Below are 22,289 nucleotides of genomic sequence, written 5' to 3'. Positions count from 1 at the left end.
CTATAACCCTAGCTACTCAGGAGGCTGAGATCTGAGGATCATGGTTCAAAGCCTGCCCAGGCAGTAAGGTCACAGGAGACTCTTTCCAATTAACCACTCAAAAACCAGAAGTGGAGGGGCTGGGAAGATGGCCTAGTGGTAGAGTGTTCGCATCGTATACATGAAGCCCTGGGTTCAATTCCTCAGCACCACATATATAGATAAAAGCCAGAAGTGGCGCTGTGGCTCAAGTGGCAGAGTGCTAGCCTTGAGCAAAAAGAAGCCAGGGATAATGCTCATGCCCTGAGTCCAAGCCCCAGGACTGGCAACAAAAATAAATAAAAAACCAGAAGTGGAGCTGTGGCACAAAGTGGTAGAGTGCTACCAAAAGAGCTCAGGGACAGTGCACAGGCAAATAAATAAAAAATAAAACGTCAGTGCTTGATAGAATCTAGAATTTGAGGTTTTTTTGTTTTTTTTTTTGGCCAGTCCTGGGCCTTGGACTCCGATTTAAAAGCCTCTGCCCAGTACCTGCGATACCTAGATAACTGGCACACCTGGAGGCAGCCACTTCCTCTCACCTGGCCACACCTCCCAGCTCCTGCCCTAGATAAGGCATGGCCCGGCGATTACCTTATACTTACATCCAATCTCCACTTACATTCCATCCCAGAGTCCAGGAAAGAGGCGGACACTAGGACCCTGGCGACTCTAACCAGTTTAGCCGGCTGCCCGGAGTGACGTGATGCGTCAGTGGCGGCCGAGGTCATGTGACCGCTCCATCACGTGACGGAGAGTTCGCGACAGTGGAGCGGGTGGGCGGGGCAGCAGGCAAGATGGCGGCGCACTTGTCCTATGGGCGAGTGAACCTGAACGTGCTGCGCGAGGCCGTGCGTCGCGAGCTGCGTGAATTTCTGGACAAGTGCGCGGGAAGCAAGGTGAGGGTCCAGAGGCAGCCACACCGCCCTCGTCGCCCCTGACCCAACCAAGCCGAGTCCGCTCCGGCATCCTCTGGGCTTCGGATGGATGAGGTCTCCCAAGGCGGCGGGCCTCAGGGCCTTGCACCTGCGCCTCAAACTGGCTGCCGCGACCAGGCGGGAGGGCCGGGGTCGCGTGGCACCGCGACCGTGGTGACCGCAGAGAGCTGTCGTGATGGCCCACGGCCGCTGCCGCCGAGGCCCACTGTTCCCCGCTCGCGGGTCTGCGCCGCCGGCCTCGGAGACACGGGACCGGCCGGCCCAGTGCCACTCATCCCCGCGACTGCACGGGCCATGCTCGCGCCTCCTGAGCTCTGAAGCTTTGACGCCTGTCCACCCGGATTACAAATGGAAGACCCAGTTCCTGGGCTTTCAACTTGGCCTTCCCAAAACACGATTCTTGCCCGGCAGATCGGGGACTTCATAGTATTTTGTTCTTTTGACGCAGGGCCTCGCTACGTAGCCCAGGCTGGCCTCGATTTCATGATTCCCCCCTGCCTCCGCCGCGGCCTCACAAGTACTGGAAGAACCACTTATGGATATGTCAGTCGTGGGGTTTGAACTCTGGGCCTGGGCGCTGTCCCTGAGCTCTTCCAGCCCAAGGCTAGTGCTCTACCACTTTGAGCGCCACTTCTGGTTTTCTGGTGGTTCATTGGAAATAAGTCTCACGGACTCCGCCCCCCCCCACCCCCCCGGTTTGAACCATGATTTTCAGATCTCCGCTGCCTCCTAAGTAGTAGCTAGGATTACAGGCATGAGCCACTGGCGCCTGGCTATGGCCTGCCTTCCTTCCTTCCTTCCTTCCTTCCTTCCTTCCTTCCTTCCTTCCTTCCTTCCTTCCTTCCTTCCTTCCTTCCTCCTTCCTTCCTTCCTTCCTTCCTTCCTTCCTTCCTTCCTTCCTTCCTTCCTTCCTTCCTATGGGTCCTCGAACTCAGTACTTGACACTTTTGTTCATTGGCTAGCGCTCTACCAACGGAGCCACGCCTCCGCCCACCCCAGCCCCCTTTTTAAGTATTATTACCTCCTCCAAAATCACAGAACTACTACTCTACTACTCTAAAGAAAAAAAAATAGATTGGAAGAGCCCCAGGAAACCCGTCTTGGAAAAGTAGAACCCCTGAGAAGAAATGGCAGGCTAAATCCTAGGAGCCAAATTAAATTCAGCAAATGATACTAGAGTAGAATCTGAAAGATCATGGATTGTATCATGCCAATATCCTGAGTAATACTGTATTTTGTAAAATGTTTCACTAGAGGGAACTGGGTTAAGTACTCAGGAATCTCTCTGTTGTTTCTTGAAAATGAACATTGATTTACAGTTATTTAAATTTTTTAAAATGAGAAGTGAAGTTGGGATTGTTAGCAGTAGAAATATTTATAGGAGCCATGCGTGGCAGGGCATGCCTGTAATCCCAGCACTTGGGAAGCTGAGGAAGGAGCATCTGTAATTTGAGTTTGGCCTGTGCCATACATTGAGACACTGGCTCAAAGTAAATTAACTAGGGCTGGGAATGTGGCTTAGTGGTAGAATGCTTGCCTATCATACTTGAAGACCTGGGTTTGATTTCTCAGGTACCACATAAACAGAAAAAGCCAGAAGTGGCGCTGTGGCTTAAGTGGTAGAGTGCTAGCCCAAAAGAAGCCCAGAGACAGTGTCTGGGCCCTGAGTTCAATCCCCAGGACTGGAAAAAAGAAAAAAAATAATTAAAAATCCAAGGGCCCAGAGTGGTAGTTAGGAATAATGATATCAAAGGTCTTAATAATTGTTGATTTTCATAAAGCCGGGTCTAAGAATAGCTTTTTCTTTCTGGTGATGACAGTGATTCACTCTTCAACTTCCTAGGAGCCTCCTGTAGCATCACTTGTTTCACATCCTGTTTTCCTTTAAACCCTTAGGTTATCGTTGTGATCAGAACCAGTTACTGTTTTTAACTCTTGAGTTTGAAGATGTATCATATTCCTACAGTATATAGCTGCTACTTTCTGTTGCTGTGATGCTGACATTCTTTCTTAAGTTCTTACCTGTAGTAAGAATGTTTCTCCTCTCTTGTAGGCAATAGTTTGGGATGAGTACCTAACGGGACCATTTGGCTTGATTGCACAGTATTCACTACTGAAGGTAATGAGTTACTTGGGTTTTATTCAAGGATTAGTATTTCTGAAGTTTAGCAGTGATAATGGGATTCGATGTTTTTTTCTTAGCAATTGCTTGCAAAGCTGTTTGGTTGTTACAGACAGTGATTCTAATATGTGATTAACATTTTGCCTACAATAGTCTATGCTGATCCTAACATTGTTCTATGTGACCATCGCAGGCTTTGTCCTGAAACTTTATCCTTGATGCATTGACTTGAGGAGGTCTAAATTTTGATAGTAAAGTATTAGTATTGATTTTATTGGGAGCATGAGTGATTTTTGCATCTGGAAGTGAGAAATGCAAGGATTTCCATTAACCTTTTGTGTATATGTTTTCCTAGGAACATGAAGTAGAAAAAATGTTCACACTTAAAGGAAGTCGTTTGCCAGCTGCTGATGTCAAGAATATTATTTTTTTTGTCAGACCCAGGCTAGAATTGATGGATATAATTGCTGAAAACGTGCTCAGGTATCTCAGTGCTTATATTGGCAAAATATAAAGATGTTTGTGTGGTTTTTAACGTACTGTGTTCTTTCTCATTACAAACCCCAACCCTTGTTCCTCTTGAAAAACTGTGACATGATAGAAAAATAGTAGAGTAGGTGTGGGAAACTCATCAAGTGTTCTGAACAGTTTGAGACCTATAACCTTATTATCTTGGGATAGCTAAATGTATAAAGTTGTGGGATTGGAGGCATGGCTCAATTGGTAGAGCACTAGCCAATGAGCAGAAGCATCAGGTACTGAGTTTGAGTCCTAGTCTCATACAAAAAATAAGAAAAGTTTGAAGCTGTATCAATAGAAAGTTCTCTAGTTGTTTTATTGTTTTGAAACGCCAATGCTTATTTTTCATTATATCAGATGATTACATCTAAGCTTGAGTTTCCTAAGTAACGTAAGTAAGAGCTGATTAAAAATTTAATACAGCATCCAATCTATAGAGGAAGTTCTCTCTGCAGTCTGCATTTTGTGGTACAATTGATTGATACAGCTCCTAAAATCTTAAAAGCATGTGGGTTATTTTTGGAAGTCCACTCTCAAAGAGCACAGGGAGAGAGTCAAGAGTGAGCTCTTTTAATGGCAGACTCTGTTGCATTAGCTTGGCTAAAGAGCTACTTGTTCTCAGTAAGTCATAGGTTCTGTTTTAATAAACCTGGGAGCTTAATGCCCCATAAGTGTCCTAAGAAAATGCAAGGAGATAACCACAAATATCAAAGTAAACCACGCCAAGTCTGTGATGCAGCACTGCTTTCGTGCTGGGGGAAAAGGGAGCAAACTGGGTCTAAGTCTTGGCTTTTCTTTTCTTTTCTTTTTTTTTTTTTTTTTTTTTTGCCAGTCCTGGGGCTTGAACTCAGGACCTGAGCACTGTCCCTGGTTTCTTTTTGCTCAAGACTAGCACTCTACCCCTTGAGCCACTGTGGCACTTCCTCTTTTCTTTTTTTAATTTGGTCTTGGGGCTTGGACTCTGGGCCTGGGCACTGTCCTTGAGCTTTTTAGCTCAAGGCTAGTGCTCTACTAGTTGAGCCACAGTGCCACTTCCTGGTTTCTGGTGGCTAACTGGAGATAAGTCTCATGAACTCCTGAGTATCTGGGATTACAGGCATGAGCCACCAGCACCTGGCTCACCAGCATTTCTTTTCTTTTTTTATTTTTTTTTATTTTTATTTTTTTTTTTTTTTGGCCAGTCCTGGGCCTTGGACTCAGGGCCTGAGCACTGTCCCTGGCTGCTTCCCGCTCAAGGCTAGCACTCTGCCACTTGAGCCACAGCGCCGCTTCTGGCCGTTTTCTGTATATGTGGTGCTGGGGAATCGAACCTAGGGCCTCGTGTATCCGAGGCAGGCACTCTTGCCACTAGGCTATATCCCCAGCCCCTCTTTTCTTTTTTTAAAAAATTAAATTTTATTGACAAGGTGATGTGCAAAGGGGGTACAGTTACATAATAAGGTAGTGAGTACATTTCTTGTCATACTTGTTACACCCTCATTTTTCTTTCCCTCCCCTAGTTCATGTAAGCATATATATATATATATATATATATATATATTATCCAGTGTACCAAAATCATATACAGTAACCACGTAGGGTACACCAAAGGAAATTCACCTAGAATATTAAACATAATGACAACAATAGAATCCTCCTGTGTCCTTCTCTTAGAGTTCTTTTTGCTTATCCCCATCTTATATAATCATGTGTACATTGCTGTTGAGTTATTCACCAGCATTTCTTTAGTGCCTGCTGTGTACCAGGCAATGGTAAGCAAAATCACCTCAGACCCTAAGGAGCTCACAAGCTATTTTACTTGTTATTTCCTGTACAGCGAAGACAGACGTGGGCCAGCCAGAGATTTCCACATTTTGTTCGTGCCACGCCGCAGCTTGCTTTGTGAACAGCGGTTGAAAGACCTGGGCGTTCTGGGCTCCTTCATCCACAGGGATGAGTACAGTCTAGATCTTATTCCATTCGACGGCGATCTCCTGTCCATGGAATCCGAGGGTGCATTCAAAGTACGCTGGGCACTTCCCTCACATTAGACTTTAAATTTTTGCCAAATGAACAAACATGGATGCATGACGATCTTTTTTGTTTTGTTTTGTTTGGTGTTGGGTTCCCTTTTTGTTTTGTTTTGGTTTGTTTTTTTGCCAGTCCTGGGCCTTGAACTCAGGGCCTGATCACTGTCCCTGACTTCTTTTTGTTAAAGGCTCGCACTCTACCACTTGAGCCACAGCACTACTTCCAGCTTTTTCTGCTTATGTGATGCTGAGGAATCAAGCCCAGGGCTTCAGGCATGCTAGGCGAGCCCTCTACCGCTAAGCTACATTCCCAGCCCCTCAGTTTGTTTTTGACACCCAATCAAGTCACCAGAGCCAAAGTTGGTCCGGAACTCTCTAGCTGTCCTTAAACCTTTGACCCTCTTGCCCCTACTTCCCAAATGCTGAGATTACAGGTACGAGATTACACGTGGCTTATGATATTGTCTTAATTTGCATTCCATGATCTTTGTCAAGCTGAGGCTCATTTCATGTTTCTTTTGTTTTTGCCTGGGCACTGTCCCTGAATTCTTTGGCTTAAGGCTAGCACTGTACCACTTTGAGCCATAATTCCACTTCTGGTGGTTAATTGGAGATAAGAATCTCACTTTCCTTCCTGGGCTGGCTTTAAACCACAATCCTCTGATCTCAGCCTCCTGAGTAGCTAGGATTATAGGCATAAGCCACCAATGCCCAGCTGCACTAGGTATTTTTGATCCAGCCATTTTAGCTGTCAGCTTCCTGTCATAGCTGGCATCGATGGCAGGTGTATACCACCTCAGTTATCAATTGAGAAGGGCTCTCTTCAGTTTTTCTGCAAAGCTGTCCTTGAAGTACAGTCCTCCTAATTTCAGCCTCTCGGGTAGCTAGGAGTATAGGCATGAGCTAACAGTGTTCAGCTTTCTTCTTTTTTAAAACAGGGTTTTGCTGTGTAGCCCAGGTTTGTCTGGAACACTTGACTGTTCTGCCTCTCAAATGATGGGATTATAAGCATGTACCACCACCATGCCCAACTCCCTTAATTTTGAAGATTTTTTTTTTCTAGTCCTGGGGCTTGAACTCAGAGCCTGGGCACTGTTCCTGAGCTTCTTTTGCTCAAGGCTAACACTCCACCATTTGAGCTACAGAGCCACTTCCAGCTTTTTCTGTTTATGTGGTACCGAGGAATCGAACTCAGGGCTTCATGCATGCTAGCCAAGTACTTTACCACTAAGCCACATTCCTCGCCCTTGAATTCTTAATATGTTCTGGATACCAATTGTGGGTTACAATAATATAATGTGTAGCTTGTATTTTAAAGTTGTTACAATGCCTTGTAAACACTTCCCATTGGACTTTTTCAATAATAGCTATGTTTTGTAATGATAGCTTTACTTATAGTAGCACATGCCTGTGATACTAGCTACCCAGATGTAGAGGAAAGAGTATTGTGGTGGAGATACAAGTGTTGAGGCTGGAGACCTGCTGTGGCAAAAGCTTGAGACAAACTTAAGAGCAAAAGGACCAGGGTCATGGCTCAAGTGGTAGAGTGCTTGCCTTGCATGTTTGAGACCCTGGGTGCAATCCCCCATACTGGGGGAAAAAAGGCCATGTATTGTGCTAGGTTGTCCTGTGAGACTTTGATGCGGTGCCCAGGGACATGTGGCCCTCAGGAGACACCCTGCCAGCTTAAACTCAGCAGTGAAAGCTAGAACCCTAGGTCGGCACAGACTTCTGTTCCAGGAACTCCAACTGCACCTAGGGGTGTGGCTCACCCAGCTGGGCCCTGCTGAGGACTACTGGCTTTGCAGCCTGCACTGTGGCACAGCAGCTTTGTGACATGTCCACAGTAAACCAGGAAGTACATGAAAGTGAACCACAGCACCAGGAACTGAGCAGGGCCCTGGAAGATGAACGCTCATGGCTTCTCTCCCCTGCAGGAGTGCTACCTGGAAGGCGACCAGACCAGCTTGTACCATGCGGCCAAGGGGCTGATGACCATACAGGCCCTGTATGGAACAATCCCTCAGATCTTTGGGAAAGGAGAATGTGCTCGGGTGAGAACCAGCTGTTTTCTGGTGCTGAATGGGGGCTCCTTGTCCTCCAAATGAGGGAGGAAGGGAAAACTTCACAAACACAACCAAGCCTGTCAGTCAACAACTCTGTGACTAGGAATTGGCCTCTGTGTACCACAGTTAATGCCTGACCCGCGTCAGCATGCATCAGGACCCAGAGTGCTTTGTGTTTGTGCGCCAGGGGTGAGGACCCACATCATACCCGGACCCTCTCCCAGCACAGGTGGCCTCAGCCTTCCAGTTTTGAGTCTTGGGTTGTGAACAAGAGCCTCTTTCTTTTTATTGGGCTTCTGCTGTTTAAACTGAGCCCCAAAGTACAGTGCTGCATTGAGTCCAGTGTTTCCATGCACTGGAAAGTCATGCTGTGCCTTCTAGAGATAATAATGTGCTAGGAAAGCTCCCTGAGGCCAGCTGCTAGCACTGCTGGACGTGAGTTCAGGGTCAGTGACGATTTCTGCAAAGCAGTAGAGGAGAGCCATGGGTGCGGGGCTCCGGGAGCCGCCCCCTCTGCTGGGAGCAGTGGTTTGGGGCAGTAAGACAGTGCCTCACTGGGAAGTGCGGGCTGCTGTCGTTGCAATGGGCAGCCAGTGGCAAATGCTTCTGATGGCTGCTAATTCCTTGCCGTTTTTCTCCTTTTTTACTTTTTTGATTGTGTTTCTGTTTTTAGCTGAATTTTAAAACCTGCTAGTTCCCAGGAGGGCCCAACCTGATCCAATATTTTGTTTCCAGCAAGTGGCCAACATGATGATGAGGATGAAAAGAGAGTTCACAGGAAGCCAAAATTCAATATTTCCTGTTTTTGATAACCTCTTGTTGCTCGATCGGAATGTGGATTTATTAACGCCTCTTGCTACCCAACTCACCTACGAAGGTCTCATTGATGAAATCTATGGCATTCAGAACAGTAAGTGAGGTGCCACGAGTAGCTAATGCAGAAATACCTTTCTACATGGAAGCTACCATGCCCCTTTTTTTTTTTCCGGGAGGGGACAGTTCTAGGATTTGAACTCAGGGCCTCATGCTTGCTGGCCTGGGCCTCTACCACATGGGCCATGCTCTGCTCTAGGCTATCACTTTTATATTACATTCTTAGACATTATTTGAACTTAAAGATCCAATTTCTAATGAGGATTATGATGATTTCAAAGTGTAAGATAATATAAACCTTCTAGAAAGCAGTTCAGCAAATATAAAATTTAAATTAAAAAACAATTTTTATTGGCTTATATTAATGATAGAAAGGGGGATTTCATTGTTAAATCTCCACACATTTGTCCTGTAATCCAATCAGTGTCACCCTCTATCACACTGTCCCCTTCCTCCCCCCCCCCCCCCGAAAAAAATAGTGTCTCCAAGCAGAAAACTTTAACTCTTGGCCCAAGAAAACCTAAACCATGAGGATGTCCCTTGTGGAATCATTTTAGAAAAGAACGGATGAGGCTATGGGGCCTTAGAAAATAAATAAGCATATAAACGTTTATTTATAAAAACAGGAAATGGTCCTGGTGCCAGTGGTTTAGGATTATAATCCTAGCTACTCAGAAGGCCAAGATATGAGGATTGCGGTTCAAAGCCAGCCCAGACAGGAAAATCCCCAGGGGACTCCAATAAACCACTAGAAAACTGAAAGTGGCACCGTGGCTCAAAGTGATTGAGGGTTAGCCTTGACCACAAATCCTCAGGGACAGTACCCAGTCCCTTAGTTCAAGCCCCATGACTAACAAAAATAAATGAATAAAATCAACAAATAAAATGAAAACAGGAAGTGGCCAGAATTTGGACCTCAGAGCAGTTTCTGTTCTTTGCATTAGAGCAACTTTGAGACTGCTTTGGGCACAACTCATGGTAAGAAATATATTCATACTGTGTGTATATATATGGATAAAATCAAAAGGTTATTTAAGTCGTGTGGTATTCTGTGGAATTTTGTTTTGCTTTTTGCTGTTTGGGCAGTTTTGTTGGTTTTTGGGCAGTTTTGTTGGCTTTTATGCTCCCTATAGCCCAAAGTCCACTAAGGGACAGGACCTCCAGTTGGTTTTGGGTGGTATTTGAGGTTGGAAATCATCTTTTATGCTTGGACACTTCTCCCTCCCTCCCTTCCTCTTGCCTTCCCTCTCCTCTCTCTCTCTCTCTCCTCTCTCTCTCTCTCTCTCTCTCTCTCTCTCTCTCTCTCTCTCTCTCTCTCTCTCTTTCTCTCTCTCCTTCCTTCTCCCTGCTTTCCTTCCTTCCTTCCCTTCAATAATTTCCGTTTTATTATTTACTTAATGGTTCTGTGGTATTGACCTCAGGGCCTTGCACTTGCTAAGCAAGAGTAAAGACTTAACTCACTTTTGGTAGGACCGACTTAACTGTTGATTCTTCAGTTATTGCACACAGGCCCATATTTTCTCTCTTGTTGCCCAGGTTATGTGAAATTACCCCCCGAGAAATTTGCACCTAAGAAGCAGGGTGATGGTGGGAAGGACCTCCCCACAGAGGCGAAGAAGCTTCAGCTCAATTCTGCAGAGGAGCTGTATGCCGAGATCCGGGACAGGAACTTCAATGCAGTGGGCTCCGTGCTCAGCAAAAAGGCAAAGATCATCTCAGCTGCGTTTGAGGTGAGACAGGCTTTGGTTGTCATCCTGCCACCCTGGGGGTGGGAGTTCAAGGTCCCTGCTACCCTGGGAATAGTAGGAGCTTCGGTCACAAAGGTGGAAATTAGTTTGGGACATTAAATATGATAGGTGTCTGCCAGTGCAGGAGAACCAGGAGTTTCTAGGGGTTGTGTTAAATTTTTCTCCTGTACTTACTTATTTAGTGTATGGTGGTACTAGGGATTGAACTCAGGGTCCCATGCTTGCTAGACAGGCACTCTTATCTCTTGAGTCATGCTTCTGCCCCTTCTTGTATGGGTTATTTTCAGAGTAAGCTCTTGCCTTATGTCCACGCCTGTCGGGCGTCGTCCTGCTTGTGCTTCCTCGTGTTGCAGGGATTGACAGGGCGTCCAGCGTGCCCAGCAGTGGGTGAAGAGGGAATCTTAGATACTCCTGCCCAGGCTGGGCTCCAGTCTCCCAAGTAGCTGAAATCTCAGGTTAAGCCCCTACACCCTCAGGTTTTCTTCTGTTTTAGGAGGCGTGGGAGCATAAGGGTTTGTAATTTATAATTATCATTAACATTTCCATTATCTTCTTTCATTAAATGATTTCCTGCCTAACTTATAAAGAAGCCAGCTGTACTAGGAAAAAAATCACCTATACTAGAATTTACAGCCTAGGATAAAAATTCTGGGTTCAGCCCACATGAAGGTGGCAGGGGACCTCACCATGTGCAGAAGGTGATAATAAGAGTGAAGTCCCTGGCAGCCCAGAGCTTTTCCATTGATGGCTTCATTATCACCTCCTGCCTCTTCTTGCCTGGTCCTTACCCTCATGGCTCCATTATCACCTCCTGCCTGTTCTTGCCTGGTCCCAGCTTCTTCAGCTTCTTTGCTGTTTCTGTATTCAGTGTCATGTCAGGGCTGTTTGTGGACTGATTTACATGTATTCCATTCTTTTTCACCGTCATATAAATGAAACGTCCTCAGGGATTTCTGCTTCTCCTGATGGTGCTGCCATCTTGTCTGTTCCAGGAAAGGCACAATGCCAAGACGGTGGGAGAGATTAAGCAGTTTGTCTCACAGCTGCCCCACATGCAAGCCGCAAGGGGCTCCCTCGCAAACCACACCTCCATTGCTGAGTTAATCAAAGATGTCACTAGTAAGTGTCCAGTAGCATGGTTCTTTTATTCTGGGCCAACTGATTCAGCACCCACCATGCTAGCTATTGGCACCTTGTTCTTCCTGGGGAAAGTCAGCTATTTTACTTTACTTTATTTTCTCATTTCACTTCATTTCATTTTGTAGCCAGGGGTTGCGTATGGCAATGGATTGTTGGGGGCAAGTGCACTACAAGTTCAAGTACACCTCTAACCCTTTTGTTGATAGTTTGATGGGGGGTTGTTGATTTTGTATATGTCAGTCCTGGAATTTGAGCCTGGGCACTATCCCTGAGCTTTTTCTTTTTCTTTTTTGGCCAATCCTGGGGCTTGGACTCAGGGCCTGAGCACTGTCCCTGGCTTCTTTTTGCTCAAAGCTAGCCCTCTACCACTTGAGCCACAGCACCACTTGGGGCTTTTTATGTGTATGTGGTGCTGAGGAATCGAACCCAGGGCTTCATGCATGTAAGGCAAGCACTCTACCGCTAAGCCACATTCCCAGCACATCCCTGAGCTTTTGTGCTCAAGGGTAGGTTACTGCTTTACCACTTGAGCCACAGCCCCATTTCTGGCTCTTTGGTGGTTAATTGGAGATAAGTCTCACTGACTTTCCTGCCGGGGCTAGCTGAGATCTCTCTGATTAGCTAGGATTACAAGTGTGAGCCATCGGTGCCCAAACAATATTTTGTTTTTGAGACAGGATCTTACTCCTACCTTTGAGCATTGTAGCCTCAAACTCTGAGATTACAGGCATGTAAAAAACAAACAAGCAGGGCTGGGGATATAGCCTAGTGGCAAGAGTGCCTGCCTCGGATACACGAGGCCCTAGGTTCGATTCCCCAGCACCACATATACAGAAAACGGCCAGAAGCGGCGCTGTGGCTCAAGTGGCAGAGTGCTAGCCTTGAGCGAGAAGAAGCCAGGGACAGTGCTCAGGCCCTGAGTCCAAGGCCCAGGACTGGCCAAAAAAAAAAAAACACAAAACAAAACAAACAAATACCGATGTTTAATTATCTGTCAGTCATGGGGCTTGAACTCAGGGCCTGGGCACTGTCTGAGCTCTTCAGCTCAGGACTAGGGCTCTACCACTTGAGCCACAGCGCCTTTTCCGGTTGATGGTTAATTGGAGATAAGAGTCTTACAGACTTTCCTTCCCAGGCTGGCTTAGAACCTTGATCTTAAGATCTCAACCTCCTGAGTAGCTAGGATTATAGGTGTGAGCCACCAGTGCCCAGCTTGTTTTGCTTTTTAAATGTATTTTTCGCCTTATCTGATTGAACACCATGGCCTTGTGTACTGTACCACTGAGCTGTACCGCAGATCTGTCAGCTCTATTTTCACATTATATGCTTTTCATCATTAAACAAGAGTATGAATGTTAACAGTTAAGAATGTTTCACTTGGGGCTGGGGATATGGCCTAGTGGCAAGAGTGCCTGCCTCATATACATGAGGCCCTGGGTTCAATTCCCCAGCACCACATATACAGAAAATGGCCAGAAGTGGCACTGTGGCTCAAGTGGTAGAGTGCTAGCCTTGAGCGGGAAGAAGCCAGGGACAGTGCTCAGGCCCTGAGTCCAAGGCCCAGGACTGGCCAAAAAAAAAAAAAAAAAAAGAATGTTTCACTTGTAGTCAAGCATGGTGGCACATGCTTATAATCCCAGCTACTTGGGTGGCAGAGGCAGAAGGGTCAATACTTTGAGGCCAGCCTGGGCAAAAAGATAATAAGACTTTATCTTAAAATTAAAAACTCTGGAGTGTGGTTCAACTGGTAGGACCTGGGTTTAGTCTCCTTTACCACACAATAAAAGAATGATCCATGTGTGATTAACTCAGTTGATGTATTAGTCATGTAACAAAATAGTTAAGGTAATTAAAACATTTTTTCCATATTGGGAAATGCTTAAGAGGAATATTTCAGTGCTCAAGGAATTTTAATTTGTCTTTCTGGTTTTTGTTTTGGGGTAGATTTTGTTGTTGCTTCTCCTTTGAAAAGTTTTTCTGTGATCAGGAAGCACTCGGCCCTCAGACAGACATGTTTCATTGTAACCTTCTTGTACAGCCTTTTGAAGTTCAGAAAATGAAAATTTTTGTTCTGGAATTGGGGATTTAGCTCAATGGAAAAGCACTTACCTGGCAAGTGCAAGGTACTGAGTTCAGTCCTCAGTTCTGAGGGAAAAAAATTGTTTTGCAGAATTGGCATAAGAAACCTATGTTTAGTATTTTGGAAAAGCTCAGAAAATTTATGTTAAGCCCAAAGAGTTTATTCATTAAAGCAGAGGTGTACTTTCCAGATAAGGTGGTTTTGAATCTTAGATGAAAATTGGTCCTTTGTTTTCATAACAGAAGAGGAAATTAGTTGAAAGTGACAAAAGTGAAATGTGCTTGGGAAATTGACTTTCATGGATACAGAGTCTCTGTCCTCAAAGTCCTGAATCTGCCTGTAAATCCCAAGTCTGTATGGAAATCTCCAGTCAGTATGGAAATCCTGAGGATGGCACCGAAGTACCACAGTTGGTCTGCAAAGTACAATGTAGGGCAGAGTTCTAGGGTTGTCCTGTCACTGAGAAGACACTTCTCAGCTAATAATTACAACTGGGCTGGGAATATGGCTTAGTGGTAGAATGCTTGCCTAGCATGCACAAAGCCCTGGGTTTGATTCCTCAGCACCACATAAACAGAAAACCTGGAAGTGGTGCTGTGGTTCAAGATGAAGAGTGCTAGCCTTGAGCAGAAAAGAAGCCAGGGACAGTGCTCAGGCCCCGAGTCCAAGCCCCAGGATTGAACAACTGGTACTTGCTTTTCCTTTTTGTATGTCTTATTTCTTATCATACTTTGTATATAAGATCACTTAAACCAACGTTTACTAAAATTCTAAGTTGCAAATTTGCTAATTACATTTTTTAGCTTCTGAAGACTTCTTTGATAAATTAACTGTGGAACAGGAATTTATGTCTGGAATAGACACAGATAAGGTATGTGGTAAATATATAACTGTTCTAACGTATAATTGAAAGCTTATTAAACATTATTGGTTATAACCAGATAAGGTTTTGTTCTGATTCCCAAGCCATGCCTAAATATTTTTAGAAGCAAATATTTTTAGAAAGAAATAGTGATTCTTATCAAGTAAAAGATATATAACATTATTCTATGTAAGATGTTTTTGAAGTACCTGGTAAGATGAGATGTGGGCTCTGAAATCCAAGATTTTTTTAAGACTGTAGTAGATAAATTAAGATATTTGCATTTGCAGATGGAGATTGTAGCTCAGGTGTAGAGGACCAGCCTACCATGCATGAGACCTTGGTTTGATCTTCAGTAGACAAAAGTTAAATTAAAAAAACAGGATAGATGCTTTTTTGTGAGAATTTGTCATTATTTCTTTAAATATTTGGCTTCATTAAAACACCTTAAAGAACCAGGCACTGGTGGCTCATGGCTATAATCCTAGCTACTCAAGAGGCAGAGATCTGAAGATCCTGGTTCAAAGCCAGTCTGGGCAGGAAAGAGTATGAGACTCTTATCTCCAATTAACTACCAGAAAACTGGAAGTGGCGCTGTGGCTCAAAGTGGTAGAGCACTAGTCGTCAGCCAAAAAAGCTCAGGAATAGTGCCCAAGCCTTGAGTTCTAGCCCAACTGACAATAAATAAATAAACAAACAAACAAACAAATAAATAAATAAATAAATTCCTGCTACTTTACGCTAAATTGCTACTGTTCTTGAAACTACTATATTACACAAGGCCTAAGCGCTCAGCCTCCTCTCGGTATGTGGCCTCAGAGAGATGTACCAGGTAGGCATATGGGTCCTTAACAGGCTTGGCTTGTTATCATTGGATCTGATAACCTGCATGTTTGCGTGGTGGCCAGCATGTGTGTGACAGGGTTTGGGGGAGCTATGAACACATAACGAGCTATTGTCTCATATCTTTGACTTAGACAAATAATAATAAACATCAAATTCTTTTTTTTTTTTTTTTTTTTTTTTGGCCAGTCCTGGGGCTTGGACTCAGGGCCTGAGCACTGTCTCTGGCTTCTCTTTTGCTCAAGGCTAGCACTCTGCTACTTGAGCCACAGCGCCACTTCTGGACATTTTCTATATATGTGGTGCTGGGGAATTGAACCCAGGGCTTCATGTATCGGAGGCAAGCATTCTTGCCACTAGGCCATATTCCCAGCCCAAACATCAAATTCTTTAAGTCCCACACTAGATAGTCAGTGCTTAATGTATATACTCTGCTTCTAGGTCAACAATTACATCGAAGACTGTATTGCCCAAAAGCATCCGTTGATCAAGGTCTTAAGGCTGGTTTGCCTGCAATCTGTGTGCAATAGTGGGCTCAAACAGAAAGTGTTGGATTATTATAAAAGAGAAATTCTCCAGGTAATATACTCTAAAATTGTTCACTTTCCAGGGAGAAAGCATGTTCTAAAACTAGACTTCATGCCAGGAGTGATGGTACACACCTGTAATCTCAGTTACTCAGGAGGTGGAGGCAGGAGAATCTTGAGTTTGAAGTCAACCCGGACAGTGATAGCTTGAGAAGTGTTTCAGAAACCAAAATAAAAGTACTAGGAATGTGGCTTCAGTGGTAGATCATTTGCCTTGCATAGGTACAATCCTATATACATATGCATATATGCGTATAATTGTACTGTTTGGGCATGTAGTTACTATCTTTTTACTTCTTTACCACCAAGAATTTTTTGGAGTCTCTGAGAATCATTGTTTGCTTGTATAATTAACAGTAGTAGCAAACATTTCCTAATCACTTACTATGTGCTGGGATCTATTGGAACAGCTTACACAAGTGAGGTGAGTATGTAGTTGTAGAGTCTTCAACACAACCCTGGGCTCCAGTCAGTTCCTGTCTCCAAATAGAAAAAAAATGTAAGCATTCATATTTTTTTTGTTTGTTACATCAGCAACATGTAGAAGAAGTATATGAAGCAAAATATGAGCACTCCTGCCCCTGCCCTATGTGTCCCCCTTCCCCTCCCTCCGCCCCAGCTGGGACCCATGCCAGCAAGTTTGCCTTCTTCCAGACTTTCACCTCCACATGTAGACAAAGAATGTTTCCTCCTCACTTTAGAGTGAGGAGACCGGCTGCTCCAGCCAACTTTGCGCTCCTGCCTTGGGACCTTGAGCAGGTCATTTCCCTAGCTCTAGCAAATGGTGGGGTTGGAAGATGACAAAGTTGATGAATATAAAGTGCTTGGACTAGAACTGCCCAGCATATAGGAAGTATCCTAGAAGAGTCTACAATTATTATTGTCTTAAAAAAATCTTCTACAGAGTCTATTATTCTTTGTCCCTATAACTAGATCTTATCAGAATGAATATATCTACAGATCTGCCCCATCCTTTTATAGAGCTAATTAGATCCCTTAATGTATTTCATGCTCATTAGGTTGGGCTCTAAATGTGACTTTAGAATAAAAATGTGAAATCCGAGTTGGAAACACGGAGTTAGGTGAGCAGTAACAGGCATTTTAGCACAAGTTTCTCCTTCTGCTCTGTCCCTCAGGCCCATTTGACGGTCACTGCTGGACCTTTACATACCAGATTAATTTGTTGGAAGTACTGTTGGAATTGCAGCCCTTCTGATCTGATATGGAGGGCAATGACTTCTCTTGCAGACCTATGGCTATGAGCACATACTGACCTTGAACAACCTAGAGAAAGCCGGCCTGCTAAAGCCACAGACAGGAGGCAGAAACAATTACCCAACGATTCGGAAGACACTGCGCCTCTGGATGGATGATGTCAATGAGCAGGTAAGATGCGCAGCTTAGTTATGTAACCCACCACAACCAGCCAGGCTGCCCAATCTAGACATCCACTTTGCTTTCTACAAGTCCTTTCTGGTTTGTTTGTTTTTAAGCAGCTCAGTCATGTGTTGTATCCATCCAAATCTCAGCAGGAAATGATGCTGTCAAACTGGGTGATCTAAGGAATGATTCAGAGAGATACCCAAAAGGGGGTATAGTTGGGAACCCATACCATTCCTTCTGGTTCCTTTTAATTACTCATAGTAGGGTTCCCATTTGTTTGCTTACAGGCTCTTTTCTCTTTCATTGTCTCACAGAATCCCACAGACATATCATATGTGTACAGTGGTTATGCCCCGCTCAGCGTGCGACTGGCCCAGCTGCTGTCCCGGCCGGGCTGGCGGAGTATTGAGGAGGTGCTTCGCATACTCCCAGGGCCCCACTTCGAGGAGCGCCAGCCTCTTCCCACAGGGCTGCAAAAGAAACGTAAGTCTCAGTCCATGGGCAGTTATGTGCTGCTAGTGTGGTTTTCAAGTATTGGAAGGTTGCTTTGTAAAGACATTTGTAAACCACTTAGGAGTCAGATGCCTGTGTCTATAATGAGCTCCAGAGCTGCGCTATTCCCTGGGGTGTAGCACTTTCCTTTTCTCCATCGAGGCTCCTGGGCTCCCAGAGGGAGAGATCAAAAACAGTGTTCCTGACTTTCCGATGAACTGTCTGCACCAACATCCATTGATCTTCCTATTGTTTGTTTTCTTGCCAGTCCACAAGCTTGGACTCAGAGCCTAGAAGCTGTCCCTGAGCTTTTTTACTCAAGGCTAGTGCTATATACCACTTGAGCCACAGTTTCACTTCCAGCTTTTTTTTTTTTTTTTTTCTGCCAGTCCTGGGGTTTGGACTCAGGGCCTGAGCATTGTCCCTGACTTCTTTTTGCTCAAGGCTAGCACTCTGCCACTTGAGCCACAGCACCACTTCTGGCCTTTTCTATATATGTGGTGTTGGGGAATCAAACCCAGGGCTTCATGTATACAAGGCAAGTACTCTTGCCACCAGACTATATTCCCAGCCCCCACTTCCAGCTTTTTGATGGTTAATTGGAGATAAGAGTCTCAAAGACTTTCTTGCCCAGGCTGGCTTTGAGCCAGGATCCTCAGATCTTACTGCTCTTGAATAGTAGGATTACAGGCATGAGCCACTGCCATCTAGCTGATCTTTCTATTCGTAAGAGTTGAAAAAAGTGCCTTAAGAGGCAGAAAGAAACGCACCAGTACTGAAGACTTTTGAGTTGTGAAATGTTTACATTGCAGGCCAACCAGGAGAGAACAGAGTCACTCTGGTGTTTTTCCTCGGCGGTGTCACCTTTGCTGAAATCGCGGCTCTGCGGTTTCTCTCCCAGTTGGAAGATGGTGGAACAGAATATGTAATCGCCACAACTAAACTAATGAATGGAACTAGCTGGATAGAAGCTCTGATGGAAAAACCTTTCTAGGGTATTCAAAGAGACTTAGCAAGGGAACTGCAGAACAAACCAACTGTCATTGAACAAGTGGCTGAAAGGAACCAAAACCCACAGAGACTAGAAGCACAGAAGTTGCTTTGGGGTCTGCTACCTCTGTTGCCTTCTTCTTCCTGCTTCTCTTGTATTCCTGATTTTCCAAAGGAAGGATAATCCACATGCATAAAAGAGACACTGGTTTTTTCACGTTTTTAAGTTTGGAGTCTTTATTTGAGAACTTTGGAAATATGGTAAGAAGTGGGATGGGTAGCTTAGGCAAGCATGCAAATGGGAACAGCTCTTAAAATAAAGCAGAGAGCTCAGGCTCTGTTTTGCCTCCCCAGAGGTGAAAGCGGAAGTGGCATATCTGCTGTCAGCACACAGCTGGATTTGTGTCCTAGGCTGTACATGACGATAGTGGTTGCATGTTGAGGTCTCTGAGTGGTTTCTTTGTTCTATCTTTAGCTGTAGTCTCTGTTATATTTGATTTTTAGGCCAAGACCGAAGTTTCTGTTTTTGATTTCCATCCATGGAGGTTCTACATCTACACTGAACAATGTAACAGGGAGCCATTCCAGAGCATATAACCCTTTACAAATGATTTCTTAGTGCATAAGTTCTAGTCTTGAAGATGCAACATCTCAGCGGTAGATGCCTCCCCTGAGGCTTGAGTTTGCTTCCATGTTCATCACAGATCCCACAATCCATGCACCATTCTGCTTGCAAGTGTCCAGCTTGTGGTCAGTCTCTGGTATGCTGACTTCAGCTGCCCCTGGCCAGTCTTATCGACAAGCAGAGGCAAGTTGGTAGCTTTTCTGCTGTTACCAGTTTCCAGAAAAAAATAAGTTGGCCCTAGCTGGGCACCATGGCTCATGCTGAAAGCCAGCAGCTCATAAGGAAGAGATTGGGAGGCTGGTTGGGGCCAGCCTGGGCAAAAAGTTAGTGAGACCCTCATCTCAACCAATGGCTGCATATGGTTCTGCACACCCACTTTCCTTTTACAAGGGTTCAGACTAGCCTGGGCAAGAACTTGAGACCCACAAAGATTTGGAAGTGTGGTGGGTTAGGTGGTAGCACAAGGCCCTGAGTTCAACCCCAGGTACTGCCAAAAAAATAAAAACAGCCTCCCTCCCCCCCACAATTAGCCAGTCCCCACTTAAAGGTGCCAGCTCATGTAGAGTCTCTATTGTTAATTACTAGCCACAAGTGTTTCCCTCTTGCCATTTTTCACTGCTGGAATTCTAACTCTGGTTATGAAAGAAATTCTGTATAAAAACTCTTTGGTATAAGGATAAAGAAATGGCATGGGGGGCTGGGGATATGGCCTAGTGGCAAGAGTGCTTGTCTCGTATACATGAGGCCCTGGGTTCAATTCCCCACCACCACATATACAGAAAATGGCCAGAAGTGGCGCTGTGGCTCAAGTGGCAGAGTGCTAGCCTTGAGCAAAAAGAAGCCAGGGACAGTGCTCAGGCCTTGAGTCCAAGCCCCAGGACTGGCCAAAAAAAAAAAGAAATGGCATGGGCAGTATTTAAAACACTCATTTCTCATGGAGTTAATTTGGCCTAGACATTGTTTTGAAAAGGGAAAACATTCCAAAATGGAAAAACATTCTTGTTTTAGAAAAAAAATCCTTTTTCAAATACTTGTTATCCCAGGGAGATTAGTTTATGCCTTTGAGCCCCATCAGTTTTCGGCCTCAGCTGCTTCAAAGAATGAACTCTACCTTGTCCCATAATGTTTTTTGGCTCCTGGGACTCAGTTCAAGTCTGGTCAGGCCTCCTTAGCTGAGGTTCTCATCCTACAAACACGTAGCCAGGCGTAGGCTCATGTGTCTGCTTTCACTTGTGGCTCTATACTTACCTGCTCACAGCAGAGCTAGGTCAGCTCCTAAAAATGCATTTAATGGAAGACTTCAAAACATCAATTGCTTCATTTGTATATAAATAGAGCACAGTGGATAATTATACATTATTTGCCTTTGTGTACATTCATTTAATACTTGAAATTCTTTATCTCAAAGAAGTGTGCCTTACTGAGAAAGGGAATGTGAACATTGCATTTATTCATGGAGAAGGTGTAGTTTTTACCCCACGTCTAGACTTTTGTCTAGCTGGGTAGACAGACAGTTCTGCTACACCAGTTCCTTCATAATGGAGTCTACATAGACACCATTGTGTCTTCTTATACTGTTTTGAATTTTAGCCAACAGAGAGACAAGTATTTAGTGGTTTAACTGGAGCAAATACATAATGGTTAAAAGAGGACATTTAATTATTAGTGAGCACTCTGTTCCATTCTAGCTCTGTTCTCAGTGGAAATGGACTGCTTACCCTGGCATCCTAGCTGCATCTTGTTCTTAGCTGTGCACTGAAGACTAGCTCAGTGCCACATGTGTGAAACCCTAGGTTTTAGCCTAATAGTAAAAAACAAACAAAAAGCTAGCAATATGTCACTAGGGGGAAATGTTTGTGTTCAGCAGAGTTGAATTTAAGCAAAAGTTCCTCTTTGTTGTTGAGAAAGGGGCTCCCCATGTAGCCCAGATGGGCTCAAGGTCACAGTCCTCCTGCTTGGCCTTCCTTCCTGAGTCCTGAGGCTAGAGGTATACACCACTCTGCCCAGCAAAATACTTTTAAAATATTACCAAAATGAGCCTGGCACCAGTGGCTCATGTCTGTAATCCTAGCTGCTTGGGAGCCTTGTTGTGATCACAGTTCAAGGTGAACTTGTGCTAAAATGTCCTTGAGATACCCCCCCCCCCCCAATGAATCAATGGGCACAGTAGTGCATGGCTATTATCCTTGCTCTCTGCAAACCTACCAAGTGCACGAGGGCAGGAAAAGAGACTATCTGAAAACCAGCAAAAATCAGGGCTAGGGGAATGGCTTAGAAAGCTAAAGGTCCTGAGTTCAAGTCCTATTACTGCTACTTCCCCCTTAAAAAATTCCCCACCAAAATGAACTAGGTGTCTGAAGCAGAGGGGCTAGATTAAAAGATGCCAAGGCATAGGAATGAATACAAGTATCACATAGACTTATTTGGACAGTAAATTGTACTTTAGAGTCTGATGTATTCCATCAGATGGTTTAATGATGACATGCTATTTAAAAATAAAACAGAGGAGCTAGGAATGTGGCTTAGTGGTAGAGTGCTTGTCTAGCATGCATGAAGCCCTAGGTTTTATTTATTTTTTAAATTAATTTATTTTTTGCCAGTCCTGGGGCTTGGGACTCAGAGCCTGAGCACTGTCCCTGGCTTCTTTTTGTTCAAGACTAGCACTCTGCCACTTGAGCCACAGCGCCACTTCTAGTCTTTTCTGTTTATGTGGTGCTGAGGAATCAAACTCAGGGCTTTATGTATACGAGGCAAGCACTCTTGCCACTAGGCCATATTCCCAGCCCCCTAAGTTTGATTCTTTAGCATCACATAAACACAAAAGGCTGGAAGTGGCACTGTGGCTCAAGTGGTAGAGTGTGAAATTTGAGCAAAAGTAGCTTAGGGACAGTGCTCAGGCACTGAGTCCAAGTCCTAGGACTGGCAAACAATAAAAAATAAGTAAAACAGGGGACTGGGAATGTGGCTTAGCAGTAGTGTGTTTCCTAGCATGAA

At 44.6% G+C, this 22,289-nt stretch overlaps 1 protein-coding gene across 1 annotated transcript; it reads left to right on the top strand.

The window, feature by feature from the left end:
• The first annotated feature begins 792 nt into the window (after positions 1 to 792).
• Positions 793 to 19,032, top strand: Vps33a (VPS33A core subunit of CORVET and HOPS complexes). Its single transcript, XM_048343015.1, has 13 exons — positions 793 to 917; positions 3,010 to 3,075; positions 3,434 to 3,561; positions 5,414 to 5,600; positions 7,544 to 7,660; positions 8,408 to 8,582; positions 10,082 to 10,275; positions 11,286 to 11,412; positions 14,317 to 14,384; positions 15,660 to 15,797; positions 17,054 to 17,191; positions 17,503 to 17,671; positions 18,493 to 19,032. The coding sequence occupies exons 1-13, from the start codon at positions 816 to 818 to the stop codon at positions 18,672 to 18,674; spliced, it is 1,791 nt and encodes a 596-aa protein (XP_048198972.1). The 5' UTR covers positions 793 to 815; the 3' UTR covers positions 18,675 to 19,032.
• The last annotated feature ends 3,257 nt before the right edge of the window (positions 19,033 to 22,289 follow it).

The sequence above is a fragment of the Perognathus longimembris genome, chromosome 3 (assembly GCF_023159225.1).
Source record: "Perognathus longimembris pacificus isolate PPM17 chromosome 3, ASM2315922v1, whole genome shotgun sequence".
NCBI classification, from domain to species: domain Eukaryota; kingdom Metazoa; phylum Chordata; class Mammalia; order Rodentia; family Heteromyidae; genus Perognathus; species Perognathus longimembris.
This window is presented reverse-complemented; position numbering and strand designations above follow the sequence as displayed.